At 42.7% G+C, this 27,314-nt stretch overlaps 2 protein-coding genes across 6 annotated transcripts in view; both read left to right on the plus strand.

The window, feature by feature from the left end:
* Positions 1–27,314, plus strand: part of LOC126984084 (organic cation transporter protein-like) — a 77,804-nt gene that overhangs the window by 42,319 nt on the left and 8,171 nt on the right. The gene's annotated exons all lie outside the window — the stretch shown is intronic.
* On the plus strand, positions 14,935–19,110 carry LOC126984085 (uncharacterized). Of its 5 annotated transcripts, XR_007736398.1 has the most exons (7): positions 14,935–14,993; positions 15,173–15,302; positions 15,563–15,674; positions 15,918–16,123; positions 16,315–16,523; positions 16,769–16,928; positions 17,582–19,110. XR_007736398.1 is itself a non-coding variant. In XM_050837494.1 (6 exons), the coding sequence occupies exons 1-6, from the start codon at positions 14,981–14,983 to the stop codon at positions 17,779–17,781; spliced, it is 900 nt and encodes a 299-aa protein (XP_050693451.1). In that variant the 5' UTR covers positions 14,939–14,980; the 3' UTR covers positions 17,782–19,110. The 5 variants fall into 5 exon arrangements, 2 of the variants coding, with proteins under 2 accessions (XP_050693451.1, XP_050693452.1); XR_007736399.1 differs by having other exon boundaries at positions 14,938–15,302; positions 15,563–15,678; XR_007736397.1 differs by having other exon boundaries at positions 14,938–15,302.

The raw sequence follows: 27,314 nt of genomic DNA on the forward strand, positions 1-27,314 counted from the left end.
ACCTTTGAGAGACGCCCCTGCTGACTGTTGAAGTGTGTCCTTGAGATAGCCAAACACGTGTCAAAAAGGAAGCTTTTTTTTTTTTTTACTTTTTTTTCTTCCTCTTATTATTATAATTAGCAGTATTCTTATTCATATTCTTATACTTCTGATAGTATTCATTGTTGTTGTTATTATTATTATTATTATTATTATTATTATTATTATTATTATTATTATTATTATTAATATTATTATTATAATTATTATTATTATTATTATTATTATTATTATTATTATTATTATTATTATTATTATTATTATTATTATAATTATTATCATTATTATCATATAATTATTATTATTATTATTATTATTATTATTATTATTATTATTATTATTATTATTATTATTACTATTATTACTATTATTCCTATTATTATTATTATTATTATTATTATTATTGCCATTATAATTAATATTATAATTGTTATTGTAATTGTATTTCGAGTTAACCCAGGCAGGGATCTAACGGTTCACACGTTGCCTGCGGTCACCTCTCATTCTGGTCACTCTGGTCACCTCTCACCTCTTGTACTCAAAAGTGATCGCGTACACCGCGTGAGCTCTTCGATCCCTAGCTGGGTTAACGGATATTGTTTTAGTATGGTCTTTATTGTTTTTGTTATTAATATTAATATCATTATAAGTTTTATTATCATTATTATTATTACCTCCGCCAACGAAGTCGGTAGAGATTATATTTTCGGTCTGGTCGATATGTTTATTTATTTATTTATTTATTTATTTGTTTGTTTGTTTGTTTGTTTCTTGAGCAGTTTCCTGTGCACAATTTTGCGGATATCTCAACCAATTTTTCACGGAGGCTTCGTGTCAAAGGTCAAAGGTCAAGGTCGCACAAAACGTCTGATTGGTCATAACTTCGGTTCTTGTCATCTTAGAGATTTCAGACTTGTTCATATTTTAGCTCATGGAAAGACGCACCTTGCAGGGCCTTGACCTTGACCTTTGACCTTGACCTCGAAAAGTTCGCCAAAGGTCTAAATTTCAAAAAAATAGAATTTCATTAAATTTCAAAACAAATGGTTTCATAAGATGCGTGTCCATCCAGAATAGAAGCCATTAAATTTTTGATGGCAGAGGTCAAAGACCAAGGTCAAGCTCGTACAAAACGTCAGATTGGCCATAACTTCGGTTCTCGTCATCGTAGAGACTTCACAATTGGTTCATATTTCAGCTCAAGAAAAGACGCACCTTGATTTTGACCTTTGACCCTTACCTCGAAAATCTCGCCCAAGGTCAATGTGTCCAAAAAATATAATTTCACCAAATTTCGAAACAAATGCTTCTATATGATGCACCTTCCATGGCCTTGACCTTGACCTCGAAAAGTTCGCCCAAGGTCAAAGTTTCCAAAAAAATAGAATTTCATCAAATTTCGAAACAAATGTTTCCATATGATGCATAGGATCACAGTTGATACCGATACCAATTTTCGGGACGAACTTTGGCGGAGATGTGCACTCTCCGAGTGCTATGCGTCTAGTTATTATTATTATTATTATTATTATTATTATTATTATTATTATCCTTATTATTATTATTATTATTATTATTATTATTATTATTATTATTATTTATTTTATTTTCCTTTTTTTACAACAAAGGAGACAGCTCATGGGCAACAAAAAGAGTGTAGAAAAAAAGCCCGCTAGTCGCTGTTCTCACAAGACAAAAGCAAAGAGTGGCTAAAAGAGAGGTCAATTTCGGAGAGAGAGATTAATATTGATGTTATTATTATTATCATTGTTATTACTAATATATATATATATATATATATATATATATATATATATATATATATATATATATATATATATATATATATATATATATATATATATATATATATATATATATATATATATATATATATATATATATATATATATATATATATATATATATATATATATATATATATATATATATATATATATATATATATATATATATATATATATATATATATATATATATATATATATATATATATATATATATATATATATATATATATATATATATATATATATATATATATATATATATATATATATATATCATTGAATGTGATGGCTAATTCGGCATTGATTATTTTCTTAAGAATATTCTCTTTTAGTCTTATAAGAATCTTATTCTCTTTTGTAAGAGTATTGATGACTTCACCGAAGCTGGTCATCGTTTGGCTGTTGGCTATATCGCGATTTCGGGTCCTGGACCCTTCTTCAGTAGCTCTTAATGTTTCTTCCTTAGCCGTGAGAGGTAGAATGAAGTGGACTGTTTCGTTTCGTTTCAAGGATTGACCCCCTAAGAAGGGGGAACGGGCCTTTGTCATTGCGACGGCCCGTCGCAGGGGGGAACCCGCCGCTGGCGTGCGGCGGGTGTGGGGAAGCCTCCGCCGCCGCCACAGCCACGAGTAAGAGCCGGCGAGCAGCGACGGAGGCACAGGCTCTCTGGGCAGGCGCCCAGCAGACACCCGTAGCTGACACGGGCGAGCAGCCGACTGGTCGACTTGACCACGGAGGGGTGACCCTAAGCGAGGATGACCCCACGGGTCCACCTCGCCTCCGTAGAAGGGCCACCCGGCTGCTCGCCCGAGGAGTGCTGGCGTTCCACTGAAGTGGAAGGGAAGAAGAGGGGGGGAGTGGAAGGTAAAGTGAGAAGGGAAAATGGTAGGAGAGGAATGGTGGGCGGGCCACCTTGCATGGCATAGTACATAATTTTATTTATAATAATAATACATTGCAAATACATCAATTTGAGTTTAATCATTGTGACATTAAGTTGGTCTAGTTGTACATCATTTTATATTTAATATTTGATAATTGATATTAGTCTTATTTATACATAACTGTATTTTTCTTGATTAATGAATTAAACATGAATATTGACAATGAGTTATACTAAGGTAGCTAGCTAAACTAAGAGGTTAAATATAATTATTGAACAATTGTTAACATAGGTGTAATGGAGAAAGGCTGTGGGAATTAGTTTTGGTGATGGGCGTGTTTTTTGTTTCGGGAGTTATAGAGTTAATGAAAAATTGGGTCAGGGAAATTGTTTATTATACTTAGACTACTGGGGAAGTGTTGGTTATATTTAGTAATGGTATTATTTTCCTTAAGGGTTGTGTAAAGAGGGATTTCTAGAAGTTCTATTCTTTTCCAAATTTCTTCTGCTCTCCAGTGTAGTCTCTGATTGATGGGGAGTGTTTTTGTTTGTGTGTGTATTTCTTGTGTGGTGAGTGTGTAAGGGTATCTTTGTCCTGTGGCAAAACGGAGTGCTTTATTTTGAATTATTTGTAATTTGCTTATTTGGGTTTTGCTAAGTGTATGTGTGGGGACAGGGGGGTAGTCAAGAATTGGTAGGATTAATGTTTTTACTAGTTGTGTCTTTATTTTTGTTGACATGTGAGAAAATCTGTACAGTTGGTGTAGTGTTCTTAAAGCAATTATTCTCCTGTTCTGAATGTGTTCATTGTATCCTTGTTTGGTTATTGTGAGGCCTAGAATTTTTCCTTTATTGCTGGTGAGATGTACATCGTCGTCGGCAATGATCTCCTCTTGGTGTTTTGAACCAAGTCTTACAATAGTAAATTTAGCAGAGTTGGTTTTTATTTTCCATTGTCGCTCATAGTGATTCTGGGATTCGATTTCCCGGATCATGGGCAACTGGGCCATGGCTACTGAGCGACCTGGGTAACCTGTGATCTGGGTTACGTCATCAGCGTAGGCTATATTAACGCCCCTGACTGGAGGGGGGAGTCATGAGTGTAGATAGTGAAAAGAGTTGGGGAGAGCACACTGCCCTGAGGGACACCACAGTGGAGTGAAAAGAATTCACCCAGAGCCGTTCCAAGACTTATCCTCGCCTTCCTGTCTTTTAAAAAGTCGCACAAGAGCTTCTCAGTAGAAGAAGGAAGTCCGAGGTGTAAGATTTTGTACTTGAGCCCTGAGTGCCAGACTTTGTCAAAAGCTTTGGTAATGTCCCTCAGGACGACATGGCATTGTCCTGAGTCAGCTTTCAGTTGCGCTATTGACTCTGTTGCCAGAGCCAAAGCGTGCGTCGTACCCCGGCCACAGCGGAAGCCAAATTGGGAGGAGTTATATAAATTATGATATTCAAGATGAGTGCGTAGTCTTTTGTTAAGTATTCTTTCAAAAATTTTACCGGGAACTTCAAGGAGTGAAATAGGTCTAAAATTATTAGGTTGGTGGTGAGTTGTACCTTGTTTTGGGATTAGTTTAATGGTTGCTTCTTTAAATTTATCCGGAAAATAGCGAGCGGCTAGTGAGGTGTTAAAAATGTCAGTTAATCGTTGAATTGCTATTGGGGGGAGATGCTTTAAGATCGTTTTGTTAATTCCGCTATGGCCGGGGCAAGTCTTCTTCAGGTGAGTAATGAATGCAGTCGTTTCGTCGCAAGTAATGGGGGAAGAAAGTGGGCTGTCCTCAGTTACAAGTCGATTGGGGTCAGCGTAGTCGTAGGGAACGGTCCTGTGTAGGTTGTTCTGTAGGAAATTTCTGACTGTATTGTCATTTTCGTCATCGTGGTCAGGGTCATCCTCGTCAGTGAAAACGTTTTGCCAGTGTAGTCTGTGTATCAGTTCTTTGTCATTGTCAGAGTAAACTTTAACGTTGTCTGGAGAAAGTAGGTATTGAGGTGAATTGTCTCCGGTCCCCATCAGATTTTTAATTTTTCTCCAGAATGTCGCAGGGTCACTGTGATGGGAGGCAGTTTCAGTCAGGATGTTTTTCCAGTTATTGTCACTGTCACTTCGTAGGGAGGTATGAAGTCTTTCTTGAAGTCGTTTGTATTGTCGGTATAAGTCGTAAGTCCAACCATTGGTTACACCGTAACGTCTGAGGGCGTCAAATTGAACTATGAGGGTTCGGGAGAGGTGGCTAAAGGTTGAGGTAAAAAGGGTCCTGTACGAGGTGGTGGGGATGTTATTGGTTATGGAGTCAGAGATGGTTTGGTACCAGTCGTCTAGGTAATGGTCTATGTCTTCGAGTAAGGGATAGTCTGTGACGTTGGTCTCCTCTAGTTTGTCTCTAATATCAGTTTTGAATTTAGTCCAGTCAGCTTTAGCAAAGTCTGGTCGTTTAGGGATAGGGATCTGAATGGGTTTAGTGGCAAGCGTCATTATTATGGGAATATGGTCACTCGTCGTAAGGGCTCCCTGGGAGATGTGGATGTTGTGATATGTTCTGTTGTTGGTGAGGATGATATCAGGTGTTGTGGCGGTGTTGTGGGCAAAGTAAGTAGGAAAATGTGGGCCAATGTGTCTAAGCGTTCTGTTAGTGATAAGGTGGTGTACTTGGCGTCCTTTAGTGTTGGTGTGTCTGTAGCCTAAGATAGGGTGGTTTGCATTTAAGTCGGTAATCATGTAGACAGGAATGTTGCGACGGAACAGTGTAAAGAAGTCGGGGGTTGGTAAGTAGCAATGAGAATTTTGCCCGTAGCAGTGTCTATTTCAACAGCGAGTGTATCTGAAATGAAATCATCAAGTAGTCTGTGTGTGATGTTGTGTCTGACGGCTATGGCAGTGCCGTCTGTAGGAGAGTTGGTGTGGTTGCGTTTGTAGACGGTGAAGCCGTATATTTTAAGTGGAATGTCCTCAGGAACCCCGTGACTGTTGATCAGTATAACGTCAGCGTTAAGGGTCTTATAAGTCTCAGTCAGATGGTATCGTCGGTCCCTCCAGTTCAGTACGTTATGTTGCACTACCCTGATTAGGTCGTTGAATGTTTATTTTTGTTGGAGTGGCGAGTCTGACGGTGCATGTCAGGTTGGAGGAGAGTGGCGTCACGCCTTGACAGGATGGCAGTCTTGGCCAAGTTAGGGGTTGATGAGGTGTGTGTGGGTGTGTTGTTTTTTTGTTCAGGGTAGGAGAAGGAGAAGAGGGAGAGGTGGGAGAAGTAGGAGTTTGTTCAGGGAGAGAGGTGGGAGAAGTGGGAACAGGAAGAAGGGGGGTAGAAGGGGGAGGAGTAGGAGTTGAGGTGTGGGCAGGCAGGTTAGTAGTTTCTTCTTGGTTAGACGTTGTGGGAGCAGCCGGGAGGCCGAGGATCGCTCTGGAGTTCAGCTCTTCTCCGACGACAATCGGAGCGATGTTGTTTCTCTCGAGCAGCCTGTTGAGGGTGCCCTCGAAAGAACCGGGTTCTCCTGCATCCTTGGCCAAGGCAATCAGCACGGCAGTGTATATTTTCTCCCCTGTTGCAGCCGGAATGAGTTGAGGTGCAGAGTTGAGGAGAGGGAAAGGGGCTGAGGCTGCTTGGCTGTAGCTTGTTGGTTTGTTTTTTGCCTCTTCCTTGGCTTTAGCAACAGCTGCCCTCCTGAGAGGGCACTTGAAGGCTAGAGTGCGGTGGGCACCACCGCAGTTGAGGCATTTCTTGACATTGGAGGGGCAGTCCCTCCAAGTGTGTCCCTCTGCAGCACATTCAGAGCAGACTTTGTGTTCTTTTGGCATGTCACAGTCTCTGGCAACGTGCTCCTCGATTTTGTAGCAGCGCATACAGTTCTTCAATGCGTGGAATTCTTCTTGTTGGACCTGGTGAGGAGGGACTCTGGTATTGAAGAACTTGACTCCCAGGTCTAGGGCTCTCAGCGCTGGTGCGGTGGTGCGGAAGGTGATTTTCAGAATCTTGCTGTTCGGGAATTTGTATACCGAGTCGATTGAGTTGATGGTGTACTCATTGACCCGGTATATTTCATTGATGAGTTCTTCAGGGGAGTGGGCGTAAGCGTCTTCATCAATACCGAAGAGCAGCACCGTTCTCTTGGCCCTCAGGTCAGGGGGCATCACTGCAGTGAAGTCATTTTCTTTTAGGGCATCAGCACAGTCATTGTTGAAGACTGTGTCAACCTCCTCGTCACGGCTGGTGATGACGAGGTAGCCATCTTTAAGGGGGATGATTCTGGCAACGTAGATGTCGTGCTGTCCCAGAATGTCCAAAAGCGACAGTTTGGTGTCTCGGCAGGGGGAGGGATGCTTAATTTTAACTCTTGCCATCTTGACTCATGGAGGAAGGGAAAATGGCCTCCTACCTACCTCTGTCGTGTTGCTGACGGTGAAAGGGAGCCCACTTCGACAGTGGGGTTGCACGACAGAGCACTAACTAGCAGCTTGGTGCCCTGCTGATCCTGTGTTTAAGGCAGCTAGAAGAGCCCCCCTTGTGCATATAGCCGCGGGGTTCACCTTCACACAGGGCAGCTTCTGGGGCGGTGGCCAGAAAAGGTCATAGGAAGAGAGGGGGACGGGGATAAAGTCAGAAGAAAAGCAAAGTGGGTAATTAAACAACAAAACAATGATTCTCTTTGGTTGAGCAAGAGCTCAGAGTAGTGTTGAAACAGCAACAGCAGCAGCAGACACAGCAACAGCAGCAGCAGACACAGCAACAGCAGCAGCAGACACAGCAACAGCAGCAGCAGGAGCAGCAGCAGTTGAAGCGCCAGCAGCAGGAGCCTCGGCAGCGGAAGGAAACAGCAACAGCAGCGGCAGGAAACAGCAACAGCAACGGGGTGAGATTGCTGGAGTCTCCCCTCAAAGTGGCTCTTCCCCACAGAGCGCGAGGCAGAGAGACGTGGAAGGAGGCGTCAGCCAATGGGAGAAGCCGGCGGGGCAGGGGGCGGGGCGGAGCGGCTGGCACAGGGAGGAAGCCACGGGCCAAAGCGCTGCGCGCGCCGGAGGAGGGGCCGGGCGGCCCGCTCGAGCAAGATGATTGGTTGGAGGCTGGTGGCGAGTGGAGAAGCGCACGCAGGAGCGGCGAGAGCCTGCGGCGGTGAAGCTCTCTCGGGGGAGAGCGAGGAGCAGCGTGAGTCTGACCAGGGAGGCAGACTATGTGCGCGCAGGGGTTTCGCTCGTCTCTACCAAGGCAGCGGGAGTGACAGCTGACCGAGCGGAGCGCGGTAGCAAACGTCTACTCTCGAAGGCGGCTGGGAAGAGAATGTTCACTGAAGTGGACTCAGGGTTGCGCTGCCAGCCGGATCACATTATCGTACGGCAATGTTAAAATTATGGCATTTGCCTATAAATTATGGCAGATTCTGTGTATTAATTATGGCAGTATTATGGCAGCATGATTAACTTGATTTTTTAAAGCAAATTCTTGGAATAACTCCATTTCTAGTGTTGGTAATATATGTAAAGAAAAAAAAAAACGGTTGATAAAGATAATAATATTCTTTATTTAATAACATATCTCCCATACATGTTACACACACACACACACACACACACACACACACATATATATATATATATATATATATATATATATATATATATATATATATATATATATATATATATATATATATATATATATATATAAATTACTTCTATACTATATTCTTATATTATTAATAAAGCCTTATACAATTACATAAAAATTACTTCTTATATTGTAGTACTAAGGACTGATCGAGATAGTCTATCTATGTTTCGAAGTATACAATGTCTTCCTCATTTTCCTGGCCATCCTGGGAGTCCTGACACTCCTGTGGTCTAGACCGTCTAGTGCTCTTTGCGTCACTTCCTTCCTTATACAGAGTTGAATAGTTCATTTTGTTAACCATATCTTGTGTTGGCTGAAACGAAGTGCAACCTTTCTCTCCCTCCTTAAGGCACTGTGATGTAAGGAGCAAGCTATTAATTGTGTTAGTATGAAGCCTGTTTCTAATCTTTGTTTTAGTCAGATTCACTTTGCTGAACACTCTCTCGCATTCAGCATTGGAGTGGGGCAAACACAGTGCATCTAGGGAAAACTGCGAGAGTTGAACAAAGTCCCTGTCGCCAGATGGTGTCTCCCATGTTGATAGCTTGCCCCAGAAGACATCCGGCTGTTGCTCCTTTGCGATGTCATCAGGAAGTTGACCGCGAACACGGGGCAGCCTTCTCCACTGGTCATCCAATGCTTGCATATAGTGATGGTCATCCACTGGCACTATCTGTTTTAAACAGCGCCCAAGAGGAATGATAGATGGAAATACCTCTCTCGCAGCTGAACTCATGGCTTGCTTGGGATGCAGATAGCGAATGTTTGTCATTAGTTCATCATCAAAACTCCACCTCTTCTTGACTTCACATGCAGCCACGCTCAGGAAAGTCCTGCATCTCTTGAAGAAATCTTCTCTCATATGTGGATGCTGAGTTACTTGAGGGTGGTCAATGTAATTCATCACACCAACTCCAAGGTACAGCCTAGAACCAGGTAACTGCTTATCCTCTCTTGTGGGATCTATTTCTGTTAGTTTTGTTTTCCTGACATACTGTCCCTCCATGAAAGACAACAGAATTTCCCGATAGAGCTCACACAGCTTATCATTCAGCTCTGTCACTACAACTTTCTCCGACTGAAAGTATTTGTTCAGGCTGGTGAATTTCGGGAGTACCCACTGCAAGAAGAGGTAAAAAAGCTTCACAACAGGGTCAGTGAGGCACTCTAGTATCTGTTGAGCAGCAACCAGTTTTTCTAAAAGTGCCATGTCTGTAAAATACAAAGTTAGGGCTTCCCACTGCTCTAGCATGCGGGAAACAACTGTGGCTAGAGACAGCCACCTTGTTTGAGATGGATGAAGCATTTTATGGGGCTCTACGTCCAGGAATGCCTGGAACTGTACAAACTGGGCTTGTCTTTTTGCACTGCATTTCATGAAGCTGTACACATTTCGTGCGAGGTCTTCACACCGCCGAGGTAATGTTTTGCATGCTTCACTTGCGCACAGATGAGCAGAGTGACAGATGCACTTCATGATAGTTATACCAGGGCACTCGTCTCGGAATCGACTTGCGACTGAGTTTTTGGACCCCATCATGACATTGCAGCCATCAGAGCCAAAGCCCACGATGTTGCGTGTGGGTATGTCGTGCTCCCTGAAGGTCTTCACAATGCTGTTAAATAACTTTTCTGCAGTAGCTCCCTGATTGGCACTCTCACAATCCTCCTGGTCAAACACCTGGCACAACTCCCAGAACTTGCTGCTTATTTTCTTTGTCTTGTCGTCGTAGTACCTTACGACAACGCATGATGTCTTTACAGCAGAAATATCTGTTGACTCATCAGTCAGCACACTAAACTTTCGCTGGCGAAGTGTACTAGCTAATGTATCTTTATAGCTTGTGCTAATGACATTATTTACCACAGCTGTCACTTTTTTTCTTTTCAAACTAAAGTCTTGAGCTATTTTTGAATCAGGGAAGCAGTTTTTTATCACATCACTTAAGTGGTCTGCTGCATTGAAAGCTATATTGTGTTCTGCAAAAAAACTAGCGAGTACTATTTCAGCAGATTTCACCCTGTTGTCGTGTGGTACGTTTTCACTTACATATTTTGATATAAGTGGTTGTTTCACCACGGCACTTTGCATTTTTCTAGTGTGACTAAGAGATTTTCCATGATTTTTCAGTACGGTTATATCAGCTGTCACAGTAACATCACAAATTTTGCACTTTGCTTTTCTGTTGGAAGTCTTGTCCTCTTGAAGCCATCTTGCGAACTCAGGGTTAGATTCCCAAGCCTTCCGATACTGTTGAACGAACTGTTTCTTTCTCCTTTCATTTCCACAAGTCTTCCTTTTCTTCGGCGTAGGCGGGTCGTTCTCCTCATCTTCACTGCTGCAGCGTCGGCGTCCGCTCATCATCCAGACGTTCTGTGTATAAGAAAATAATAATAATAATAATAATAATAATAATAGTTATAATAATAACAACAACTGTAATTATCATTATATACCTTTCACAGCATTTATAGTCAAGCAAAGAAACGCGAATATACACACCTGAACCTGTGTCCTATTAGTTCAGCGTTGCCCGGACCACGCCCGGACTGGCTTGTAGAGTTGTTGATCGAGTGACCCCTCCGACCCGTCACCCCTGCCTCCTGTCGCCCTGGTGCCTGGAATGCCCTCTTGTCTCTGGTCCTAGGTCACGCCGTCACGGGCTTTTTATCTGGTGTCTGCGACCCAGTCGCCCATGTGCACCCACATACCTACCATCCACACCCTGACCCCCCATGCCCCACGCCCTCACCCCACCCCTGCAGTGTACATACATCTCTCTCTTTTCCGCATACCAGCCACACCCATGACCTGATGTGACTCACGCCCTCTGTCCCTCACCTACCTTAATCCTCCTTTTACCCCTCCCACCACCCCAGCGCACATACATTTTCTCTCTCTCTCTCTCTCTCTCTCTCTCTCTCTCTCTCTCTCTCTCTCTCTCTCTCTCTCTCTCTCTCTCTCTTGAGAGGAGAAGAGTAAGGGGAGACTTGATAGAGGTCCTTAAGTGAACGAAAGGATATAACAAAGATGATGTAAGCAAAGTCCTCATAGTAAGAGAGCAGGGTAGGACGCGTAGTAATTAATGGGTTTAAGCTGGATAGATGTAGATTCAGCAAAGACATAGGGAAGAATTGGTTTACACCCCCTTTGTTGTATATTACAACAATAAATATTTCAATTCAATTCAATTCAATTCAGACAGGGTTGTAGACGAGTGGAACAGACTTAGTAATCATGTGGTGAGTGCCAATTAACACTATAGATACCTCCAAGAAAAGGCTAAATAAGTTCATGTATGGGGATCGAGGGTAGATGGTGATGGGTGGGGTTAGTTGCACTAGAATCGTGCTTGGTGTACAGGAGCTGCCTAGTGTAGGCCGGCTGGCCTCTTGCAGATTCCTTTGTTCTTACCCAGCAAACCATCCCCGGCGGCCCGCCGCAGGCTTTAGAGAGGCCGAGGGCGGCCAAGTGCGGGCAAGTCTTGCCTCTCAAAGCCCTGCGATGACCCGCTGGGGACTCTGTCTTAAAACTGAGGGGAACATAACGAGTTCGGTCCATTAAAATATTTCGGCTACCAAGACATTTCTGTGTCCTTACATCATAAATATATATCCCATTTCACATGTTATATGCAATTAAACTTTCTTGTGTTTGGTTGTAGATAAAAATGATAACTGTAAATGCGCCGAATGGTTGTTAGACAAACTCAACCGTACATTTTAGCATGGTAAATATTAGCACGCACTTATGTTCTTAAACGAATAAAAATATCGAGTGTTTTATTATACATTCTGGTGATTAACGAAACTATTTTTGATTCAACGATCATGTATTGAGAAAAAAAAAACAAGGTATGCGCTGTTGCCGTACTTTGTTGAGTAGTACCAATAATCTGTGGTATAAATCCTCGTGCCTAGAAAGGTAAAAATGTTTTTGAAGTTACATTTTACGTTTAGAATTATTGTTTGAACGTTTATGCAATGTTAAGTGAGCCAAGTGGAAAGACAAGACACTCTCATATCTGGTGTTTGGCACCACCGCATAGAGAAGCCCGGGAAAACTCACAGCAGCCCGCAGCCTCTCCTGCTTTGTCCTGCACGGTGCTTAGACTGTTCTTCGCTTCACATCATTCTTTTCTCCCTAAAAGGCAAGTATCCTGTAATATAGTTAATGTCGATGTAGCTTAAGCGCACAGTGGTAAATTTGCTGTTCAGAGGCTTAGCTGGCACGTATATAGTGGTGCCATGGAGGGAGAGTTATCTTACTGGACGAAACGAAGGAGAATTCAGCAGCAGGTGTCAGTTCATTTAGAATCTTTGCGTAAAGCAAGAGAAATCCCAGATATTGAACGACCAGCACATGCAGAGTATAGTGGTTTTGCCCTACAGCACACTGAGAATTCCTCAGTTTGTCATGATAGTGAAATAAATCAGAAAACTTGTGGGGCAGTCTGTGAGGAGGAACAGGTTCAGGAACGGGTAAGCTGGTATGAACATCACCCATTTCAACAACCGTGTTCATCGGGAAGTGATTCTGATGTTACAAATTCAGCTTATGAAACTAAAGGTCATGATTATTATCAAATGTCATCTAAGCTTGCTAAATGGGCTGTTGATTTCAAAATCTCACACAATGCCATCAACAGTCTCATGGAAATATTACTGAAGTATCATCCTAGTCTTCCAAAGGATGCAAGAACTCTGCTAAGTACTCCACGGTATTATGACATTAAGCAGGTTGCAGGAGGATCTTATCATTATTTTGGTGTGGAAGCCTTGCTTGTAAAAGTTTTGTCCCATAAGTTAACAACAAGAACACTGAAAGATGGTGAACATATAGTTCTTCAAATTAACATAGATGGTCTGCCTTTATTTAAGAGTTCAAACAGCCAGTTTTGGCCCATATTAGCAAGAGTTAGTCACCCAGTAGAGAGTGAACCATTCATCATTGCATTATATTGTGGCAGCCATAAACCAGGGAATGTTTCAGAATATCTGCTAGATTTTGTTACTGAGATGAATATTATCAATGAAAATGGCATAGTAATTGATGGTAAAAACTTCAAGTTCAGGTATCATCCTTTGTTTGTGATGCACCTGCAAGATCATTCGTCAAACAAGTTAAAGGACATAATGCATACTATGGTTGTGAAAAATGCACCCAGAGAGGTGTGTGGAAGGGCAAAGTAACATTTCCATCCCTTGATGCCTCACTCCGCACTGATGATGACTTCAAAAGCTTGGCTGATGAAGAACATCATTATGCTAGATCACCTTTAATAGAGCTTGGAATTGGGATGGTTAGTCAGTTTCCTTATGATTATATGCACCTTGTGTGCTTAGGAGTGACAAGAAAACTTATTGGGCTGTGGATTAGAGGACCTGTGGGTAAGAACTGTAGAGTTGGAAGTAATGTAATACAAAGAATATCAGATGACTTACTAAAGTACTGGAAATTTCTGCCTTCAGAATTTCCCAGAAAATGCAGATCACTTGCAGAGGTAGACAGATGGAAAGCAACTGAATACCGGCAGTTTCTGCTATACAGTGGACCAATTGCATTAAAAGACAAATTGGCTGATGATAAATATCAAAACTTTTAGATATTTTTGTTGGCATTTACTGTCTTGCAAGTCCATTCTATTACACTACATTGCCAATATGCCCATGAATTATTGTGTACCTTTGTGCAAGACTTTGGCAGGATATATGGTTCAGATATGTTAGTTTATAATGTTCATGGGCTGTCACATTTAGCTGGTGATGTTGCAAATTTTGGTCCATTGGATAGGTTCTCAGCCTTTCCATTTGAAAATTTCCTTGGAAAGTTGAAAGCCAAGCTGGAAACCCAACTTTCCCGTCCAACAAGTGATCTGTAGACTTCATGAGGAAATGAATGCTCTTTTGTCAACAGAACCCAAAAAGCATGTAGATGTAGAGGTACCCAAGCACATGCATAATAATGGACCATTGCCAGGATCTGATGATAATTTTTCTCAGTTCAAGAAGGTCACTTACAAGAAACTCCAGTTCTCAATAGATTCTGGAGATAACTGTGTGAAGGTTGGGTCAAATATAGGTCTGATAAAGAACATTTTGGTTAGAAAGGATGGAGGTGAAGTGATGGTACTCTTTGAATCTTTTAGTAATATATCCACCTTCTTTACAAGCCCACTAAGTTCATCAGATTTGGGTGTTTACAAGGTATCACATCTTAGAGGAAGGCTTGATATTATTCCACTGTCAGAAATAATGTGCAAATATGTAATGCTGCCTTATAAGAATGATTTCTTTGTTGTAATTCCAGTGATTCACCAGTTTAATAGACCATGAGTGATGCAGAAGTTGGGGCTATGGTACTGGATGTGTTAGTGTCTGCTTTTTTCTTTATTTACTTAGGGTTGCATTTTGCTTTAAAGACACTTTCGTGGTTTTGTCTTGTTTTTTCCAACAGATGGGTGAAATATTTGTTTTGGTGGAATTCCTTAAGACAAATGATGTGGCTGTAATCCCTTCATCATGGCTAGTTAGCAAAGACAAAGCACTGTGGCCTCCATACCTTTCCTCAACACGAATAAACAATGCTGTCCAACAGAGATTCACCATGTACAGAATGGACGAAGTATTCTGTTAAAATCATGTATGAATCAGGTACAGTATATATACATTTTTTGTTTCACAAAGGTTTTGCTATATTTTATTCAGAGATTGCTAAGAATAGGAGTAGTTACAGTAACTGGAATTACATAATTCCAGTTATGTACTTCATTTTCTGCTACTCTTACTAGCCATTTCTGGACTCATTTAATATTATCAGTCATACTTCACAGAACACTGCGGCATCCAGTCCACCCACTGTTGGTTCATCACCTGGGACCTGTGTGTGTCCTTGTCTGTTGTGTTCGTCATCTGGGATGTCTGTGGTTGTTTGTGTCTGTTGTGTCTAATTGTGCCTTTGTTGTGAGTACCCTGTTGTGTTGTATTCACTTATTTCAACACGTATCTGTGTCTTTTTCACTTCTTTCATTACATACTTTTTAGGAAAATTAGAAATAAACAAATTACCTATGAATATAGTATGTGCTTAATTCTTTCATTGTGGCAGATTTCTCAAAAACTTCATGAACTAACCTGGTACTAGCATAAGGCAAGTAACAGGAATGATCCTGTATGGTAACCAATGATAATAAATGAGTAATATTTACTAAATTTATCCACAGATACATATGAGAGAGCAAGAGCAAAGTTGTCAACCGCTATGTATCATTCTGACCTACTGACGGAGGATTCTGAGGATGATATCATTAGCCGTTGTTCAAAAAGGAAGAGGAGGTGGGTGTGTTTCCATTCTTTTTTCTTCTATGAAAAAAAATCCTGTGAAGAGGGAGGGAGTGTGTATATTTACCTAGTTGGGATATGTGGGGAGGAAAGCTGAGCTCATGCTGTCCTGTCTCTGTATCTACATATGTGTTTGTGTGTGTGTGTGCTTGCATATACCTAGTTTACTTGTGCTCATACATATACATGTGAATGTTCCAGATTGCGTTTATTATATATTTCCATATCTTTTTCCAGATCTCCCAGCAGATACACTGACCATGAAAGTTCTGAAGAGGACTGCTTTAGTTCAAGGGCTAAGACAAAAGCTTCCAGCAGTATCAGGGATGTGGAGGTAAAATCCAAAGACCAGATTGCAAGACCAGTTCCACCTAGGCCATCTGTACCGAGCTGTATTGTGTCACAGCCACAGCTACCACCACCTGAGAGTCTGGATGTAAATGGTAATGCAGTTTCTTCTTTTGAAGTCACTTAACACTGTGATAGGGAAGTTGTTACATTTGACTTGAAATGCAGTTCAAGTATACTCCAGTTTTGGGCCGTAACTACTATTGTGCTGGTATTGTTATATGTTAATATCTTGGTATGACAGGTTATTATGTGCTCATAAGTGATATGTTCTAAAAAATTACAGCCCGAGATGCAAGAATCTTTATGGTGTTGGAAGAACTACGTGCTATACTGCATTCCCACTCCACCAAGCTGAATACTCTCCTCAGACACCACAGTGTGCAAGAACAAGATCAAGCAGTACCAGAGGGCATTCACTTCCCTGTGAAGGATATGAATGAAATGGAAGCCCTAGAAAGCAAACTGATGGATCCTGACCTAGAGAAGAAAGTTGTAAGTTATGTGATCATTTACTATTGATGTTGCTGAAACCTTCAAATTTCAGTAGAAACAGGTGTAGGTTTTTGTAAATTAAAGTCAAACTTTTTATTTACTGATCATTTTTGACAAACCTGGCAACACTTGATATTAGAACCACAGTATCATTTTTGGCTAGCCTGAATTCAAAGAGAATGTGGCTGTACTGTTTTTCATGCACCCTTCACTTGTTTACTACTGCAACGTTACTGCTCTTTCAGATTGCAAGTCTGTATGTAATAGGTGGATCAGGTCTTCCAGACACAGTGAGGCGCATTCTGCGATACACTGTGAGCAACTCCTTGGCCATCCACTTCAATTGGTGTGGCAAAGGAATGAAACGGAGCTTTTGCACAATGAAGCTGAAGGATACAATAATTAGTAAGTGGCTTATGATGCAGTCACAGGCTAACAGTTATCTCACCTAGAACAAGTAAACAATGAAAGGGTCCATTGGTATACAAGACTGTAATGTAATGTGTTGTATTGTTTATCTTCATTTGGGTTACTACGTGACCAGACACAAATCCCTAAGGTAAAAGCAATGGCTAGAACTACCCTACATATCCTTGTCTGCCAAGTGTGATGGGAGAAAAAGTGTTTCCATGCAGTTACAAATATGCAGTAATGCTTAGTATACATTCCTATAGTATTTTTTTCTGTGCTATGCATAGACTTAGTAAATTTGCTTGCTTTGATATTCAGTCATATTCTTAATTAACTCATCCACATAAATTTTTTCTGCATTGTATCTCCAGTCTAAAACAGAATATTAGGCAAAACAGTGTTACACCTAGTATACTCCAGATGTTCAGATTAGTACACATCACTTAACTCATGTGGTGCTTGATTGAATAGTCGAGAATTTAATTGTTTCTATTGGATAATCTGCTTTTGACATCTATTCATGTATTTTAATTTTGACTGTACATTAAAGTTTTGTGACTACAATACTAGCTTACCATGTAGCTATCAACTTTTAACCACTACCCCATATGAATTGAGTTACTCATGTCTAACTACTTACATTTCAGATTTGAGTATATTGAAGTTTACTGAGTTAAAGGCAGATTTCCTATTGACAGAAAGTGTCCGCAAGAATGCAGAGCACAAGAGTGCAACAGCTGCCTCAATTGAAAAAGTAATGAAGGAGTGGTTTCGAACAGCCAGAGATCGAGATGGAGGCCGTCGGAGGAGAGATGTAAGAACTTGTGAGAGCAGTGATACTGCCTAGACTTTCTGGCATTGCATATTCAAAGTTCTCTCTCTCTTGCTCTCTCTTTGTGCATTAATGCATCATAAAATACTCAGTTTACTGGTACCATTCCAGGCTTTCATGCCACAGTGACACCACACATTCCAGTCTCCCTCCATGTATCCTGAAGCTCTCATCCCACTTCTCCATTCACCTTAACATGCACCTGTATCCCTTTGATGTGCTTTCACACCTCTTAATGATCTACCTGCTCCATATGCACACCTCCCGTCACATTCCACATAGCCCACAGTCAGTCCTGTTAGATGCATTTTCCTCATTTATAAATGCCTGTACCTTAATTTCATTCTTTTGGCTGTAATGTTTCATCTGTACATTAGTAGTTAATTGAAATGTTGTGGACAGCATTGCTGTAATGGAAGCCACTTTTATTTATTTATTTTTTATTTTATTTTTTTTATTTTTTTTCTCTAGGATGTAGGGATAGGATTATTATGATATTAATTATGTAAATACTCAGTTTAGGAATAGAGCTCAGGATAGCTAATGGTAATTTTGTACTTAACACTGATGCAAAGATTAGGCATTTGTTATTGCTTGTTTCAAGGGTGCTCGCAGTGTTTTCATGTTGCTGACTAATGATTAATACTTGTGGTGCTGAGAATTATATTGGTGAAAGAATACTAATTGTTCAGTTCTTAAAGAAATCTTTTTTTGTAGCTACACACAATGTATTACCAAAGTGTGTGTGTGTGTGTGTGTGTGTGTGTTTTAGCTGTTCAGTATTAAATTGTTTTAAGTTCTCTGACAGTTGATTCATAAACTATACTTTAAACAGAGTTAATCATTGGTAAGATTTAAAGTAAAGATGTGAAAGACTATATCCTCAGGCTGAAAATAGTAAATACATAAGTAATATCAGGTGCTATCACTAAGGCATAAAGAGTAAGAATGTGTACCATCATATTGTTGTAGTTGTAAGGAATGATGACAAGGGCCAGGAATCCCTCCCCTTATTATTATTATTTTTATTATTATTATTTTTTTTTTAACAAAAAATATTGATTGATTTACTTTTTAGGAGAATTATCTTATTTCATTTTCCACTGTCTTGCTTGGAAATTACCTTGCTGAACAGGATAAATTAAGTTCCTTGAAAAGTCTTAAATGTTGTGATTTTAGATTATTTTTCTTTAGTTTCTAAGGTAAAATTACAGCTATACAACTGTTAAATCTGGTAATGATAAAGTATAAGTGTCTTCTCTTGCTTACTAATGGCATCAACCCAATTGTAAACCCTATTGTGATAGCTGAAGATCTTGTCAAAATAAACTTAAGTCCACTGAATGTATCTTTCATTTATTCATCAGGTGTATTCATGTAAAATACATTGGATTACTATGTATAAATGGGCGGTTAATGGCAGGCATAACTATGTAGGCCCGCTGTTAGCGGGCCGACGTAGAACCTATGAGCACGGGTGACGGCGGCCCCACGTAATCTGCCGCTGTAGGGCCGCCGGTACAACATACGTTTAGCCTACGGAGGGCCGCCGTCTTCTGGTTTGCTGGGTATATTCTTATGTTCTCTCTCTCTCTCTCTCTCTCTCTCTCTCTCTCTCTCTCTCTCTCTCTCTCTCTCTCTCTCTCTCTCTCTCTCATACCAGGAAAGAAAAGGATTAAGTGGGAGGGTACAAACACCCTTCTCTTAATTCCTGATGGTCCCTCGAGGTTCGTCCCAGTCCCACCTACCAGCGGCCGACAACACCTGAACCCCCCCCCCCCCGCTGGCCACTCCTGAGGAGCCCAACCCTCACCTGAACTCGCCCGCCCCTGACTCCCGAAAGACATGACTCACTACTTGGGAACTTTTTTTTTTTTTTTTTTTTTTTTTTAGATTCCTGACGTTATAGGTTTGAAAATTTAGTGCATTCAAAACATTTGATCAAGAACAACAAAATTATGGCAGATGGCAGACAGTGTATGGCAGATGGCAGACACATGCCAAATTATGGCAGAATTCGATAATTATGGCAGACAGCGCGCGGCCAGTCCACTGGACTGGCCGCGCGCCGCTCTTTTAAGCGCTGGCTGGGCTCAGGATTCTGGGTGCGTGGTGCGCAGTGGGCTGTGATTGGTTGTTGGAGTTAGCCCCGCCCCTTCGGTAGCTCGGGAGGGCCTGCAGGTCTGTCGACTGGATGTTTCAGTTGGGATTCAGCTCTTTGATGTGCAGGGCTTCTAAAATTTGCAGGCGTCTGTTGTCTGTGCACCTATCAATTATTTCTGTGCCTTCTTCTAAGTATATATATATATATATATATATATATATATATATATATATATATAGATATATATATATATATATATATATATATATGAGTTATCATATAGGAGCCAGGCCTATGTATTTCTTTTTAGTATATAAGCCTTTCTATTTTCCACTTCTGTATCTTTCTCTAGAAAATGTAATACACGAAAGCGCTCGGGATCCTCGTGTTTCCTTTATTTCCTCAGTGGTCACCAGCAAATATTTATATATCACGTCCTTCCAAGTGATTTTGTTTCATAATGGATACTACGCGAATTATTCACCTACTCTACGCTATCTCTCCAAGCTGTCCTGGTCACGGTCCCCATCGTCACCGAATACTGCTCCGCCCTGGTCAAATCTCACAAACTGAAAACTCTTATTAACTTTTTGCAACAGTACCTCACGGAGCAAGTAACTCCTGTGTCCATGCTACCACATCGCATCATACAACTATCTGATCGTCCATTTGATGAGTTCCAGAAAATGAAACTCAAGAAGCATATCGATATCACAAAAACAGAAAAAGGGGAACCTTTTCGCATGCTTTTCTATTGCTAACTATGAACTTTTCATTTATGCCCGGAATCGTGCCAAATCTATTCTCCGACTAATCAAAAACTCTTTCATTAATAGAAAAAAACAAAACTTTGCCTTCTCTAACTCTTCCCGTGACTTCTGGCATCTAGCCAAAAACATGTCCTCCAACTTCACTTCTTCATCTTTCCCTCCACTCCTCAGTCCTGACGGCAACACTGCCGTCTCATCTATCTCTAAGGCTGAACTCTTCTCTCAAACTTTTTCTAAAAACCCTACTCTGGACGATTCTGGGCATATTCCTCCTACTCATCCCCCCTCTGACTCTTTTATGCCTGTTATAAAGATACTTCAAAATGATGATTTCTATGCCCTCTCTGGCCTCAATCCACAGAAGGCTTATGGACCTGATGGAGTGCCTCCTATTGTCCTTAAAAACTGTGCCTCCGTGCTGTCACCCTGCCTGGTCAAACTCTTTCGCCTCTGCCTGTCAACATCTACCTTTTCTTCCTGCTGGAAGTATGCCTTCATACAGCCTGTGCCTAGGAAGGGTGACCGCTCCAATCCCCCAAACTACCGTCCTATAGCTTTACTTTCTTGTCTATCTAAAGCTTTTGAATCAATCCTTAGCCGGAAGATTCAAAAGCACCTTTCCACTTCTGACCTTCTATCTGATCGCCAGTATGAGTTCCACAAGGGGCGTTCTACTGGTGATCTCCTTGCCTTCCTAACTGACTCTTGGTCACCCTCTCTTAGCCGTTTCGGTGAAACCTTTGCTATTGCGCTGGACATATCAAAAGCTTTTGATAGGATCTGGCACAAATCTTTGCTTTCCAAACTACCCTTCTACGGTTTAATCCTTCTCTCTGTACCTTTATCTTCAGTTTCCTTTCTGACCGTTCTATTTCTGCTGTGGTAGACGGTCACTGTTCTTCCCCTAAACCTATAAACAGTGGTGTCCCACAGGGTTCTGTCCTATCTCCCATTCTCTTTCTGTTGTTCATTGATGATCTTCTTTTCATAACGAACTGTCCTATCCATTCTCACGCCGATGACTCCACTCTGCATTACTCAACTTCTTTTAATAGAAGACTCACCCTACAGGAACTTAACGATTCAAGGCTGGAGGCAACAGAACGCTTAGTCTCTGACCTGACTATTATTTCCGATTGGGGCAAGAAGAACCTGGTGTCCTTAAACGCCTCAAAAACACAGTTTCTTCACCTATCTACTTGACACAATCTTCCAAACAACTATCCCCTATTCTTTGACAACACTCAGCTATCACCTTCCTCAACACTAAACATCCTCGGTCTATCCTTATCTCAAAATCTCAACTGGAAACTTCATATCTCATCTCTTACTAAATCAGCTTCCTAGAGGCTGGGCGTTCTTTTTTTTTTTTTTTTTTTTTAATCAAGGGTATAGTACGAAGAGGAAGTGGGTTAGTGGTGAGGTACAGGTGGGGAATAGGAAAGACAGTAGGAGTGTACAGTTGTCTGGTGTAGGTTCGTTAGTTGTTCTGGTGTAGTTATTGTTTATCGGGCACCTTATTTGTATACCCCCGGCGTGCTGGGGGTGTGTGTGTTTGGATTGTTTGTGTATAGAGAGCTAAGCTAAGCTATGGCGTCACTTGTGTGAAGTGATGTGTGGGCGGTTGTTCTCGTAGTGACTTCAAGCTGCGCGGAAACCAGGGGTGGACCAAGTTCGTGCTGCCGTCAAGCTCCTTGACGTGGGTGTAGTTCACGTCGTCTTGCTGGTCTAGTTTCTCCCATATCTTTCCGGCCGCCTCCCGTAGCCTTGTGCTGACTAGTTGTACTCCGAGTCTGCGGTGTTGTGCTGCTGTGTTTTCCGTGTACGGGTATTTCTGTCCGGTGGCAAATCTCAGCGCTTTGTTCTGCAGCCTCTGAAGCTGTAACATCTTGGTGTGGGAAGCCATGTGTGTCGGGGTGGGTGAGTAGTCTAGTATAGGAAGTATCTTAGTCTTTACTAGATACAGTTTGAGCCGCTCTGTGAAGTGCCAGAATCTGTTTAGTGATGTGAGGGCTGTTTTAACTTTCATGGTTTTGTCGTTGACATGTTTAACGATCAGGCCGGTGGATGTCACTGTGTAATATCTGGCATTGTTTTTGATGGGAGATGGTGTTGCCCTGTATTTGTATGTCATTTAATTTTTTCCTGCCGAGTGCGACCACAGCGAACTTGTCTATGTTTGTTTTGATCTTCCATTTTTTTTCAAATGTGTTGAGTCTGTTCGCCTCCCGCACGACCAGGGCGTCATGGTGGTCTAGGGTACCGTTGGAGGTCACTATTTGTGTCGCGTCGTCAGCATAATATATATCCATACAGCTTCTGTTATCAGACCGGGGCATGTCAGAGGTGTAGGTGATGAAGAGCGTTGGTGATAACACGCTGCCCTGTGGCACGCCGCTGTGCAGGGGGAACGGGGAGGATATTGCTGACTTAACTCGAATGGAAGCTGAGCGCTGACCAAGGAAGCTACATAACAGTTTTTCCGTTAGCTCTGGCAGTCCGAGTTGAAGTATTTTGTATTGCAGGCCCTGTAGCCAGACTTTATCAAACGCTTTGCTGATGTCGCGTTGGATAATAGTGCAGTTTAGTCCTTGTCCTTTAGTGAGTGCTACCTTTTCGCTGGCGATGGAGATAGCTGACGTAGTGCTCCTCCCTGCCCTGAAGCCATACTGGGACGGGTTATAAAGGTTGTTTTCCTCCAGGTGACATCTGAGTCGTAAGTTGATTATTCTTTCAAAGATTTTTCCTGGGACTTCTAGAAGTGAGATCGGTCTGTAGTTCTTGGGATCCGTGGATGGTTTGCCTGGTTTAGGTATCATGGTGAGAGTGGCGACTTTGAATCGTTGAGGGAAGTAACCTGTTGTTAACATCGCATTATATATGGTGAGTAGGTACGCCAGCCCCCGGGGGGGTAACATGCTGATTTGTTGTTTATCTATTTTGCTCTCTCCGGGCGACGTGTTTTTCGTTTTGTTTATAGCTTACCGGAGCTTGTTTATAGCTTACCGGAGCTCGGCTGTGCCTATTTCCACAGTCAACAGATGGGCCTGTGTTAGGCGTTGCAGATCAATCGTATGGTGTGGCCTGGTTCTAGTTGGGTCCTGTTGGAGCCATGCCTTTACTTCCCGTTCATTGTCTTGGTCATAATGAGCGTTGTCTTCAGGTCTTATTGTGAACACTGACTTCCAGGTTTCTCTGAACTCTTGGGCAATACCCTCGTCATCCTGTATTTTGACTCCTCCCTTTTCTAGGTGTATGGGGCGGTGGTGTGTGTTGCCCTGCAGGCGTTTTATTCCCTGCCAGAAGGCTTTTGGGTCCTTGTATTTCTCGGCGAGGCCTTTTATTGTGTTTTCCCAGTGCCTGTTGTATGCTGTTTTGCACGTATTTTGTAGCGTTCGTTGGAGAACTCTACTTTGTTGATAAAGATCATGCGTCCAGCCGTGCCTCCCGGCGTATCGGAGGATGTTGGTAAAACGTAGCTGTGCGTCCGTAATCTCTTGGTTGCGGTGGGGGTATGATAGTGTTTTGTGCCTTGTGAGGGGTATTGCTTGTGCTTGGGCAGTTTTAACAGCGGTATACCAGGTGTTGACAGCGGTTTCTATGTCATCTGTGTTTTTCCCCTCTAGATGTAGGTCAGGTAGTTCTGAGTCTATAATGTTCTTATATTGCTCCCAATTCGCCGTTTTTGTGTTCATCCGTTGTGGGCAGGGCACGACAACGGGAGATGGTGAACAGTATTGGGAGGTGGTCGCTGTTCGTTAGTGGCCCCTGGCTGGCGTGGGTGTTGTGGTATGTTTTCCCATTCGTTAGAATCACGTCAGGCGTGGTGAGGGCTGAGTGGCCTATAAACGTGGGGAAATTTGGACCTATGTGCTGGGCTCCGAAGGTGGTGATGATTTTCATAATGTTTCGTCCAGTTGTATTTGTGTTGGAATGGCCAAGGCTGGTGTGGCGTGCGTTTAAGTCGCCTAGGAAGTACATGGGTTCAGGTATGCGTAGCAGTTTATAGAAGTCAGGAAACATAATGCAGCCCTCTCGTGGGGGGATGTAAGTAGTGGCAATATTAATGGGCCCGAGGGTAGTCATTAATTTAACAGAAAGGGTGTCGGAGTAGTGGAAGTCGTCATATATTTTGTGCTGGGTTCCTGTTTTGACTGCTATTGCCACTCCAGCGTGTTGTTCACCTGTTCTGTTCCGCTGATAACATGAATAACCCGGTATCTTTAGAGCCCGGGTGTTGAGGAGGCCATGGCTATTTATGAGGATTACATCTGGGTTCTCATGTGTGTACGTGTTTATTAGATTGATGCGTTTGGTGTGCCAATGGTGGACATTGTGCTGTAGTATTTTTAGTTGATTGGTGGGTTGTGTGAATGACATGGTTGTATTAGGGGTCAGTTTTTGTTGCTCCTTTTGCCTCGCTCCTCAGCCCGGGGCGAGTGCTTGCTCTGTTGGCACCTTTGTGTTGGTCCTGATGTGGTGGGCATGGTTGTGTGGTCGAGGGGACCGACCGCGAGGGTTGAGGGAGTGGGGGCGATGGGGGGGATGGAAGGGTCGAGCCGTCGCTCCTCTGCCCCAGTTGTGACCCTGGTACCTCTTCACGAGGTAATTCATCGTTTGTTTGGGTTGGGGTGACAGCCTGGGGCGAGCCTGCCGCTGGGGGTGGGGGGCGGGTCTGAATGGCCGTTGTTGATAGACTTGGGACTAGGGCCTGAAGGGTCTGAGCGAGTTCAGCCAAGGCTGTGTTTGCTGATTTCGTGTTAGCCGGTGATGGGAGGCCATTTTCAATGCTCAGTGTCCTTATGACAGCCTGGTATGTGCCTGGCGTTCTTTGCTCTTGAGATAGGGCAGTAGCCGTAATAGCTGCAACCTTCAATTGGTTTTCTAATGAGCCGGGTTGTGGGTAAGTCTGATTGTTGTTGGCTACATAAGAATACAATTGGTTAGGTTTCAGCTTGCTGGCATTTACCCTGGCACGTTTGTCTTTTAGTGCCTGTTTTCTTTTCGGGCATTTCATGGCCATGCAAGAGTGCTGGCCTGAGCACAGGACACATTTCTGCTCCCCTGCGTCGCATTCTTGCCACGTGTGGTCTGTCTCTGCGCAGATTGAGCACACCTTGTAGTCTTGTGGCTTTGTGCACTCCTTTGTTGTGTGTCCTTCAATCTGGTAGCATCTGAAGCACACGGTGAGTGGAATAAACTGTTCCACCTCCAGCTGGGCTGGCGTAAGGCTTAGATTTAGGACCTTCAGTCCCTGCCTGCATGCCGTGGCAGCCATGTCTTGTGTTCTGAACATGACTTTATATGTGTGGCCTTTCGGGAAGCGAATGACCTCTGTGACGGATGCCCAGCTCTGTATGCGTTCAATATCTTGTTTGATATGAAGCACATCATGGTCAGCCAAGCCCTGTACATTCTTGATGATAATGCACTTGCGGCATTTGACCTCTGGGGGGGTGTATAGGGTGAAGCCCGCGTCGCCGAGGACTTTGGCTGTTGTGTCCAGATATATGTGGTCAAATGACTTGTCATCTGCCACGTACAAGGAGTAGCCCCCATAGCTCTCCTTTATGTCTGCCACCAAGATGTTCTGGTTGGCTAGGCATTCAAGGAGTTTTCTCTCTATGGCTGTTTTTTCTGCTCCATCATTGAGTTTATATTTCACCTTCACCCTGTGGAGGGTGGCCATGGTGGGGCGTGATGAGCCTAACTAGGCATAGGTAGCCTCCTACACAGTCCTAAGCCGGCGAGAAACAGGGCCGGATATAGTGTGCCCCCAATACGGTGAGTGAAGGTTTTGAAGACCACAAGGGCTGTTCACCTCACAGTACGGGTAGTGGCGGAAGCAATCAAGAGATTATAGTGTGCTGGGCAGTGTACTGGGTAAAAGGGTAGTGTACGGGTGACTTTATTGGGTCGGTGCATCGTCTGGGCCGGGTGGGTGGTGGGTGAGTGGCACTGGCCGGGCCCGGGCACCCCGGAGCGCGCCTGGGGCACACGTCCTCTCCCGGTGCTGCCTCAGGGCAGACTCCTGGGCGTTCTGTACCGTCTCCGCCAGTTCTTCTCCCCCGCACAGTTGCTATCCATTTACTGGGGCCTTGTCCGCCCTCGTATGGAGTATGGATCTCGTGTGTGTGTGGGGGGGGGGTCCATTCACACAGCTCTGCTTGACAGAGTGGTGTCAAAGGCTCTTCTTTTCATCAGCTCCCCTCCTCATACTGATAGTCTTCTACCTCTCAAATTCCGCCGCCATGTTGCCTCTCTTTCTATCTTCTATCGATATTTTCATGCTGACTGCTCTTCTGAACTTACTAACTGCATGCCTCCCCTCCTCCCGCGGCCCCGCTGCACACGACTTTCTACTCATTCTCATCCCTATACTGTCCAAACCCCTTATGCAGGAGTCAACCAGCATCTTCACTCTTTCATCCCTCACGCTGGTAAACTTTGAAACAATCTTCCTTCATCTGTATTTCCTCCTGCCTACGACTTGAACTCTTTCAAGAGGAAGGTGTCAGGACACATCTCCTCCCGAAATTGACCTCTCTTTTTGGACACTCCTTTGACCTTTGTTCAGGAGCAGTGAGTAGCGGGCTTTTTTTTTTTTTTTGCGCCCTTGAACTGTCTCCTTAGATGTAAAAAAAAAAAAAAAATGTTAAAAAGAATAAAAGAAG

The sequence above is a fragment of the Eriocheir sinensis genome, chromosome 55 (assembly GCF_024679095.1).
Source record: "Eriocheir sinensis breed Jianghai 21 chromosome 55, ASM2467909v1, whole genome shotgun sequence".
Taxonomy (NCBI): Eukaryota; Metazoa; Arthropoda; class Malacostraca; order Decapoda; family Varunidae; genus Eriocheir; species Eriocheir sinensis.

Coding starts and splice junctions, on each gene's coding strand:
- LOC126984085 (XM_050837494.1), top strand. Junction 15,675..15,917: donor TGTTCAAAAAGGAAGAGGAG/GTGGGTGTGTTT, acceptor ATCTTTTTCCAG/ATCTCCCAGCAGATACACTG. Junction 16,524..16,768: donor CTGACCTAGAGAAGAAAGTT/GTAAGTTATGTG, acceptor CTGCTCTTTCAG/ATTGCAAGTCTGTATGTAAT.